The 10,041-nt window shown below is 34.6% G+C and overlaps 1 protein-coding gene across 1 annotated transcript; it reads left to right on the top strand.

Annotated features, from left to right (window-relative positions):
- Positions 1 to 1,275: 1,275 nt before the first annotated feature.
- LOC131165663 (dolichyl-diphosphooligosaccharide--protein glycosyltransferase subunit 1B) lies at positions 1,276 to 8,548 on the top strand. Its single transcript, XM_058123640.1, has 8 exons — positions 1,276 to 1,572; positions 3,304 to 3,348; positions 4,079 to 4,710; positions 6,101 to 6,245; positions 7,297 to 7,476; positions 7,604 to 7,672; positions 7,915 to 8,004; positions 8,217 to 8,548. The coding sequence occupies exons 1-8, from the start codon at positions 1,444 to 1,446 to the stop codon at positions 8,337 to 8,339; spliced, it is 1,413 nt and encodes a 470-aa protein (XP_057979623.1). The 5' UTR covers positions 1,276 to 1,443; the 3' UTR covers positions 8,340 to 8,548.
- The last annotated feature ends 1,493 nt before the right edge of the window (positions 8,549 to 10,041 follow it).

The raw sequence follows: 10,041 nt of genomic DNA, 5'->3' as shown, positions 1-10,041 counted from the left end.
TATTTGACGGCTGTATGCCAGGATTTTGAAATGACAGGTTTCATACGAAATGAAATTTATACTACAGTTTTTATTACTTAAATTTCATGATATAAAATTATCGAACCACGTAAATATTGGCTTGTGCGTGCGTGTGATTATTTTCTTTGGTGTGTGCTTGTCTCCATCTTGTTTCTCATAGGTTTTGTGTTTTGGGAATTTTCCGCCAATTTGTTTATTCCCTTACAGATATCAACATCAAGAATACATGATAAATAATTGTTGCCTTTGATGTTAAGGGGAATAAATTCAACTTTGCTTATGGCATCACAAAAGCACTACTGGATATGTGTTTACTGTTGGCACAATAGCTGTTTGTTGGATGTCGCGAATACAGAAAATTGTTGTCCTATCCACTATAGAAGCTGAGTATGTAGCAGTGATAGAAGTCAGTAAAGATATGATTTGGCTTCAAGGTTTGTTGACAGAACTCGGAGTAAAGCAGGAGAGATGAATGTTTTGCACAGCGACAGTCAGAGTATGATACATCTGGTAAAAAATACTGCATTTCATTCCAGAATCAAACACATTGAATTACGTTATCATTTTATCAGATCTCTGTTAGAGGATGGAGCGTTGATACTAGACAAAATGTTAACCAACAATGAAGATAAAAGTTAGGATGAATCGCATTTCCATTTTCATGCTTTCAATTTACATTCGTATTTCTTAAAACCAACCCATACTTGTTAAATTATAGATGATAATTTTTATTTTAAAATTTGAAATTTAAATAATTATAAAATGTCAAATTATTTTTCAATTTGTAAAAAAACAACAAAAAGTTTTTTTTCCCAATTTTTATTTGCATTTGTCAAAAAATTAAAAAACAAAATAGCACATTTTTAATTTTAAAAATAAAAAATAAAATATTTTTTTTCACAAATGAACAAACAATTAATATTTCTAGTTTCTGAAGGTATTACTAAAACACATACATTATCTATACATTCATACATGTTTTTCTTTAAATCTATTTTCAAATTCTAAAGTTACTGTTTATATAAACTCATAATTTCATACTTTGAAAAATTATAGTGTATTAAATTTTTTTGTCAAATCAAATTTGGGGTAGTAGACAGCGTTAATACAAATAAAAAGAAATTATGTTAGGTATAATATTTATAAAAAAATGAAAAAAAAATATTACTTAATAGATTAATTGAGTGTTAAAAAAATTTCGAACACCACCCTATTTTTATAAAATAAGAAGACAGCCCAAAACGATCTGTCCAAAGTGTCTGGGCCCGGCAGGTGCCCAAATCTTGGTCCATCGAGATCCGTCCAGTTATCGGCCCATGGCTCATGTTTGTTCCCAAGACGGCCCACGAACCGTATCCTCTCATACATGGTAGTCTTCCAGGTCGTCGTCAAGCTAGAGCCTAGAGAGAAGGAAAAACTGCCATGGAAGCTATGCTCAGAGCCGGGGGAGCAGTCGCCCTCGTCTTCTCAGTCTTCGTACATCTTTCTCTACTCTCCAGATCCTCTCCTCTCTCTTCGCAGGATCTCCGGATCGTCGATGCGGAACGCAGAGTAAGTTCCCTATTGCATCAATTTTAGTCCATCAATTTTTCTTTGTGTTTGCGACATTTATCAGAAATTGTTCCCGTGGGGGTTTTTGTGTTTTTGTCTGATATTTTCGCTTATCGCTTCCTTTGGAAGCCCAGAAAATGTAGAAAGGAAAAATAAATTAGAATTTTGACTCCTGATTTTAGAAGATGAACACCTCCTCCCTGTTGGGCCTCATGTCACAGTTGGCTTGTTTGACTTAGGGGCGTTTGTATCACTTTATGACTGTAAAAATTAAGAAAAGAAAACCCAGAAACTAGTAATTGGAAGTTAAAAACTTAATTGAACAAGTGCTCATTTTTGTGTTAATCAAGCAACAATTAGAAATAATTAAAATAAAAAGATACAAAATATTACAAATCAAGAATATTATTATAAAAATAGAAATTATTATAAATATATTACCCAACTATTATATTTCAAACTCACTTTTTAGTGTTACAAACTTACAAGAACAATCTTATTATAAAATATGATTGACCAATTGAAAAAATATGTCAAATGAATTTTATTTTTTTCAAAATCTCTGAATTTTTTTTAATTTTATTATTATATTATGAATTCACATGGTTATTTTATTTTATTTTAACTTAAAATTAATCTAAAATGAAATATTTAATCCACAAAAAGTTAGTTTTAGATATTAAAGGATTGTAGCAATTGAAAACCATAAATTCTATTATTTAGTTTTTGAACCTTTCAAATAACCAACAGAAGCAGAAAATTTGCAACGTAAACATACACGTTTTCATAGTTTGTTTCTTCATTTCTCAACAACGAAAACATAAACATAAAAAAAAATAGAAACAATACCAAACAAGCCCTTAGTTTCCCTTTTAGTGGAATTTAAAAAAAAAAAAATCTGAAAATGACAATTCGAAATTTTGTGGATGTTCTGGATTCCAAATTTCTTCGTGGCTGGCAGTGGAACTTAGATGATGCTGAGGCTGTGTTTTTTGATTGCGTGGAGTTGGAGATATTCTGTTTGTTCTAAAAACTTGTTGGTTTAACTTTATGTTATTTATAACTTTATATTATTTATCTATTTTTAATTGACTTAAATCTTCTCATTACCCAGAGTTTGTTAAAATCATTCTATAAATGCTATTACGCTAAACCGCAAGGTGATATGAACATTCCAAAATACTAAGTCTTGGAATATGAAGTTTTAGTTCAAAATTTTTCCATATGGCATGTTCTTGTTAGTAAAAATAGAGCCTTGTGACATTATAATCAACTTTTTAGTCATTAATTTATTATATGAAAATCTATTCTAAATTTTGAAACATCCCAAGATTCCCAACACCCTCTCTTAATATGCAAGTGCCATTATCATTTTCACGCACAAACACACACAGAGATTGATATAAGCATTCAGAGCATACTGCATTTTCAAGCATATTATATTGCTATTGCAATCCCGCTCTACAGACCACAATGTATTGTGTTATTACATTAGCTAAAGCAATCTACAGCAACAGCAGAATGTTTGATTGCATGGAAATTGGATTAGGATATCATATCAAATCCAATTTGGTGCAGCCAAATGGATTATGAATTTATGAAAAACTGTGTGCAGGAAGTTAACTGCTTGATGCATAAAAGAAAGTGCCTTTATTTTTACATTTGCTTTGAATGTCAACCACTTATCTCCCTGTTATGAATTTGACCATCGGTTGCTTGTAATTGGTGCAGATTGACTTGACTTCACACATTGTTAATGTTTTCCTAACTTTGAAGGTATCACTTTCTTATGGTACTCTAATTTAATCTTAATTTGTTGCATGGATTTCATGTGGTTGTAAGATATAATGTTGGTTCACTGATTGGTGAAACCAGACAAATTTTACTTTATTACTTATGGGGATATTCAGGTATGCTGATTGCCGCTAAAAATTGGAGCTTCTAAGTTTTATAAATATGCTAGTCCATGGCTTTTGATTTTTCTTCCCCCACCACCCTGTTCACACATGCGCGCAGAATGCCTGAATCCAATTTTAAAGTTTCTTTTCTGCTTACTTATCAGCCAGCCTTCTGGTTTTTATAACAATGCTTATCCATGGCCTTTTCTTTTTCTTTTCCCCTTGAAGGTCTGAATCTAATTTTGCAGTATTTTGCTTTCTGCTTATGGGCCACGTACTAGGACCGCTTATGTGGACATATTTTTCATAAACATCAACCAATATGCAAATTATTTGTTCAAACTTCAACCATTTATGCCAAAATTTCCACACAAAATTTACCAAATCAGTTGTTGATGAGTTGCAAAGCTGGGAGCCTTGTTACCTGGGATGTTCTTTTAGTTTGGGTGAGTGCCTGTCCAAATATGAATTCAGGCAAGCAGTCAACTGCGGGCCCATTTTCGAAGAATGAGCTTAATGGAAATTAACTGTTTAATTTTAAAATGCTATTTATCTATTTTCATATATCCACATGCAAATTGTGTGTTTGACTGATGTGTCTCTTTCAGGTTGAAAATACTGGGACATCTCCCGCTTCAGAGATCCTTCTTGCTTTCCCACCTACCCAAGCTGATAATTTAGCATTGCTTAAAGCAGCCACCTCTGTGGGAAAACGGAAGAAAAAAAGTTATGAATCACTTAGCGTGAACCCAACTGAGCAACCTGAGGCACCCAATGGAACTAAATACTTCTCTATATCGTTGCTTAAACCATTGAGCACTGGTGAAACTGTAACATTAGAAGTATTTTATATATTAACACATTCTCTCGAACCTTTCCCAGTAGAGATAAGCCAGTCAGAGGCTCAGTTGGTATATTACCGTGATAGTGCAATTATATTGTCACCATATCATATAAAACAACAGAAAACTTATATTAAGCTACCAAGTTCCAGGGTGGAATCATTTACTAGAGTGGAACCCACTAGCCATGCGAATGCAGAACTGAAGTATGGGCCATATGAGGACCGCCCTTCATATTCATTTTCTCCCATAATTGTTCATTTTCAGAATAATAATCCATTTGCTGTTGTTGAGGAGCTTGTGCGTGAAGTGGAAATATCTCATTGGGGCAGCCTGCAAATCACTGAGCATTACAGGCTAGTTCACGCTGGTGCCCGACACAAAGGTGTATTTTCAAGGTTTGGTTGGGCACTCCTTTCAACTGGCATTTTCATTCCTGTCCTTGTAAAATTTGTAACAGAATTTCTATCTGGTCAGCATTATCAGCCTTGGATTTTCTCTTGGTTTAAATTTGACATTTGTTTCAATCTATGTTTATCAAAGGAATTTTTTGGTACGAAGATTTGTCTTGTCTTTTGACAAGCATAAACAGTTTTGACTAGGAAGAAAACACGTTGAACCTACTTGTCAACCCCACATGTTATAGTTTTTGTGCTTTCCCCCACATTTCCAAGTGAACATTATTTATGTATTTTGTAAAAGATGGTTCAGAATATTGAGCTTTCCTCTTTTGAGTGAAGTTTACACTTGTATAGGCAAATACAGATGACAGAATCAAACTAAAACACAAGTAACATAAGTATTAACTAAATATTTGCAAGCTTATTGCGAATGGGCAGATATTATAAATTTTCAGGGTGTAATTGTTGGGTTCTATGGTGGCGAACTCAATGGAATCAGTTATAGTGATCTTGCTAATGTGAAAAAATATGCTAAATGTGCTCAATTGAGTGAAATTTTTGAATTAGATCGTGCTACTTTGAAATCCAATGGGACATGTGAATAAATCTTCCTTCTCTCTTTCAAACAAGGGGCACTTCTACCGGATCATTGTACTTTTCAGTTTGAATTAGTGATTCTGCGTACAAATAACAAACACAAGTTGTCTAAGTACAGTAGGAGCAGGGGGAATTTCTGTGGAGTGGTGAAACATGTAGAGATCAGAAAGGGCACTAATGGCTGGGCTGACACTGACACTAGGAGATGAAAGCTGGGGGAACAAATGGGATTAGATACCCTAGTAGTCCTAGCCAGATGCTGTGCTATTGACCTTGGTTGCATTGTATGGGGCAATATTTTCAACCAATATATATTCTTATTTTGCTTTTTTATTGTGTGTTTTTCTTTTTTTGGGGGGAGGGGTTCCTTTGATCATCGAACCTTCTTAACCACAAGAACAAAATATAGAAGAGAAATTTGTCAGATATAGCAGGACATTGACATTGCGTGATTCATAGACATGGTTCCTTTTAATAAAATTTCCCAATCATATTTCGAATCATGAAAAGAGCACAGAAACCTCCTTAAAATATCACAAATTTGGAAGTGTTGCGCCAAATTGTCAAGGAAAAGACTGTTTTGTCTGAACATGCTTTATTTATTTTTTATTTTTAAAGAAAATTAGCAAAGTAAACTATAGAGATCCTTGCTTCAAGAACAATTTAACCCTTTTTAACTTCAGAACATGATATCTTTAAAAAACTTAAGAAGACTCCTTTCCCTCCTGCTACACATTTTAGTATTCTTTTCCCCTTCTGATCTTTACTTCATTTGAACCTTATATGGCAGGCTTGATTATCAATCTAGACCATCTTTTAGTGCGTCTTCGTTCAGGCATCTTCTTGCACGACTGCCCCCTAGAGTTCACTCAGTCTACTATCGGGATGAGATAGGCAATATATCAACATCACATTTACGTGCAGACTTCCAAAAGGTACTTAATAGTATTTTATATTTTCTTCTCCATTATATAAGAATTAGGATGGCAAGCCTTGACTCAATGGTATTGATGTTACATTCAAACTTGAAGAGCAAATTGAAGTTACAGAAACTGGCATTTCAAATGTGAAGTTAAGACTGCAAACATCATATCCTCCCTAGCCCCCCAATATAGCATGATAGCCTTGTGGACTTGGTGTTGAGTGTGCGTGTTTCTGTGTGTGCATTTTTTCAAATATATGAAAACAAGTGTGTGTGTGTGTTTTTAATTTTTTTATTTTAACTATGTGAAAAACAAGATATTAAATTGTGCAGTTGAAGGAGCACCACGAGAGAAGATTATCTATATCATTTCTCTAGAAACTCTTATGTTTGGTGTGTTCTAATTTCTTCTCCATAAGATTTTTTATAAGATTGAATTATACTCTAGAGAAGGTTATTTGTATCATTTGTCCTGAAAGTGTACTTGTTAGGAGTGTTTGGTTTTCTCCACTAGCAAGATATTACGTTGTGTACATTTGTCATGCTTCACGAATCTAGCTTCTTTCTATGTGATTCTGTCATACTTCGTAATGCAAATTGGAATTTATTTGCTTCTGAGTGATGACCACTACAATGCCCCCATAAAACACTAAAATCTAACAATATTATTAAAAATTGTCTAAAAGAAAAATGACCAGTATTCTATTTTTATGTTGGTTCTTTATAGTGCAATACGCATTCTAGATAGACCGAGTTATCCACCCTAATGTGATGTTTGATTAGATTTGGTGTAATTTTTCTTACCATAATCCATCACTAACATGATGAAGAACTGCAGATTTAAGGTGTGCTAGAGTTTTGCTTTCTTTCTTTCCTTTTTTCTTCATTTCTTTTTTGAAATTCTGATTTCCTTTCTACTGGAACTTTCATGATTTAATTAAAAAAGCGATCTTAGTAATACAAAGAATATCACTTAAAGAAAATAATGCAGAAAATTTGTAATGCTATGGCTGTGCATGTTGTTTTTGTATCCATCTATCATTAAATTCCTATGTTCTTTGCAGTCAGAACTGGAAATAGAACCTCGGTACCCGCTATTTGGAGGTTGGAAAGCCACTTTTGTCATCGGATACGGGCTACCATTGCAAGACTTCCTCTTTGAGTCACCTGATGGCAGGCGTTACCTCAACTTTAGTTTTGGATGTCCTCTTACAGGGACGGTGGTAGACAAGTTGACTATTAAAGTGGGTTTAGTACTCGGTTTTTGTGCCATTGTTGTTATGATCTAATTGCTCAGCTTTGTTGTTTCAGATTTTTTGTCTAAAATGCCAGCCGAAACATTTGCTGATGCAGAAAAATGTTGTATTTCAGGTGGTGCTGCCAGAGGGATCAAAAGAGCCTCATTCTGTGGTTCCTTTTCCTGTGGAACAACGAGTAGAGGTAATTATTTAGAACATACCAGTTCTATCATGCAGAAATGTGGACACCCACTTATGACATGAAAACTTCCTTTGTGTAGATGTGTGCGCGTTGCTGGTTGTTTCTTTCCAAAGCATATAGATCATTTGACCCTATGTGTTGTTTTTCAGCCTTGTAAAAAAAAGTTAGGAACATGTGATGTACCTCCTTTGAATATGTTGCCAACTTGTAACCTGAAATATCCTTACATTTGGCTTATGCAGACTAGTTATTCATACCTCGATGTTGTTGGAAGAACAGTGGTAGTTTTGGAAAAGGAAAATGTTGTTCCTGAGCACAACTCCCCTTTCCAGGTGATGTTTGTGAGTCTATTGCATGTATTCTACAGTGCCAACATGGTTATGACTGCTGATCTAAATATGAACCTTAGTCATGCAATAAGATCAAATTGTTGTTAATTTCTAGGCATCTTTGCAACATGAAGAATAACTTACACACTGCCTTGCGCTACTGTACATTTCATACTGGCCATTAACCTAGTCCTTCCCCATTACCTTTTTTGCAGGTTTATTACACTTTCAACCCAATTTTCATGCTTGCTGAGCCATTGATGCTGGCTTCTGTGTTTTTCTTATTTTTCATGGCATGTGTGGCTTACCTGCATGTTGATCTTTCCCTACGCAAGTGATAAAAGATGTGGTTATTTCTGATGGTATGGAAATGCAACATTGAGGCAATACATTATTGTTGTAGCTTAACTAGTGAGTTAGGTCAACCTGGTTTCCATATTGTGCTCGTCGAGGGAGCACATGACAAGTTGCTATAACTCTTCTGCAAGAGAATGCTTGAGACAATTTTGGGGTATTTATAGAAATTTTAAGAGTTTCTTCACCAAAATTATGTTGCCTTCAGAATTTTGTTTGTGCTTAGTCGTTGTCTGGAAGGATACATAAAAATAATTTCTAGATATCATAAACATAAGGATTGAAAAGGTATTTTTAAGACGGCAAACATGTCTTAATGCTGTCTGGAACTCAAAACCAGCATAAATTGAGTAGAAGCAAATATTTTTTCGGTTGTATGATTATCTGCAATCGAGATGGTATTGCAGTATTCCATATTTTCTGCAATTTTTAGTTGCATGATTGATTATGTTGGGATCCCGAGAACTGCAAACATGTCTCTCTTTGTTGCCTAACCTTAAACAGAGCTTCCACCCGCCATTGACGATATTTTTTTTTTGGATTACGCACCGGGTATCCACGCGTCCGTTTTACGGTCTACGTGAATAATCCTACGCCCCTTGAAGTTGACCCCATAACTCCAAAGGGAGGGTAAATTCAGGAGTCCAGGGACGGAAAAGAGCCCGAGAGGGTTTGAACACCTGATCTTGTGAGAGACACTCCCGCCATTGACAATATTGATGATATGTTTGGAAGCACAGATTTCGAACTTGGATAAATTTCAATACAATTTTATATTACATCTTATTTAAATTCAATACAAATCCAAATCAAGGGTCTTTCAAAATGTAGTATTAATTTGGATGCCATAATATCTCCTTTGGAATCCAAGGGATGCCAGTTTTGCAACTCTTAATGGATTGGTGATACTGGGATTAAGCGTCAAAATATCACAAATATGAGGGGATAATTGAAAGAAACGAGTTGACAGAAAATACAGACCTGTTAATTTTCACTTATTTTAACCCATTGATGATAACTTAGTATAAAAGGTTGACGTGGTATGAATCCTAGTTTGAGCCTTGGCTGTGCCATTGCGGCCCAAAATAGTATCCATGCTGCTTAGTGTATCTGCTAGCCCGCAGCTGCATGCAATATAGCCATGCTCCAAAATTCAAATGCTCTTAGCATTAGCTGTGTTTTTGTTACCTTAGTAGCAGTCATTTTATTGGTTTCTTTTAGTTTAGGGCAGTTTCTAGACGAGGAATATTATTTTTTATTTGGGGTTAAATAGGAGAGATCAAGAATGTTAAATTTTTAGTGAAGAGAAAAGGATATTCTTGTTTTGTGAACAGTGCATGACAAACTTTAATCTTGTTTACTTAAAAGTGAAGGGTAAGGCGTCCCATAAGATGCTTTACCAAAATTTCATGCCCTCCAAAGTCTTAATAAAGCTTCTGATATGTCTTGCTGGAAAATATATAATACAAATCATTAGTGTGAAAAAAAATATATGAGTAATGATTGACATCAGAGTTGCAGCTGGGAAATCATATAATTAACAGTCATTGCAGCCAAGCCAATCTTTATTAGCCCTAATTTCCGCCTGATAAGTTGGAATCCCTCTCTCTTTAAATTTTAAGTGGGCCTTCGAATTTTTGAAAGTAACGGTTAAATTTGTTGGTGGTTCAGATTGGCACGCACTGT

Source organism: Malania oleifera, chromosome 10 (assembly GCF_029873635.1).
Source record: "Malania oleifera isolate guangnan ecotype guangnan chromosome 10, ASM2987363v1, whole genome shotgun sequence".
NCBI lineage: Eukaryota > Viridiplantae > Streptophyta > Magnoliopsida > Santalales > Ximeniaceae > Malania > Malania oleifera.
The sequence above is the reverse complement of the archived record's forward strand: the minus strand, read 5'-3'. Positions and strand labels throughout refer to the sequence as shown.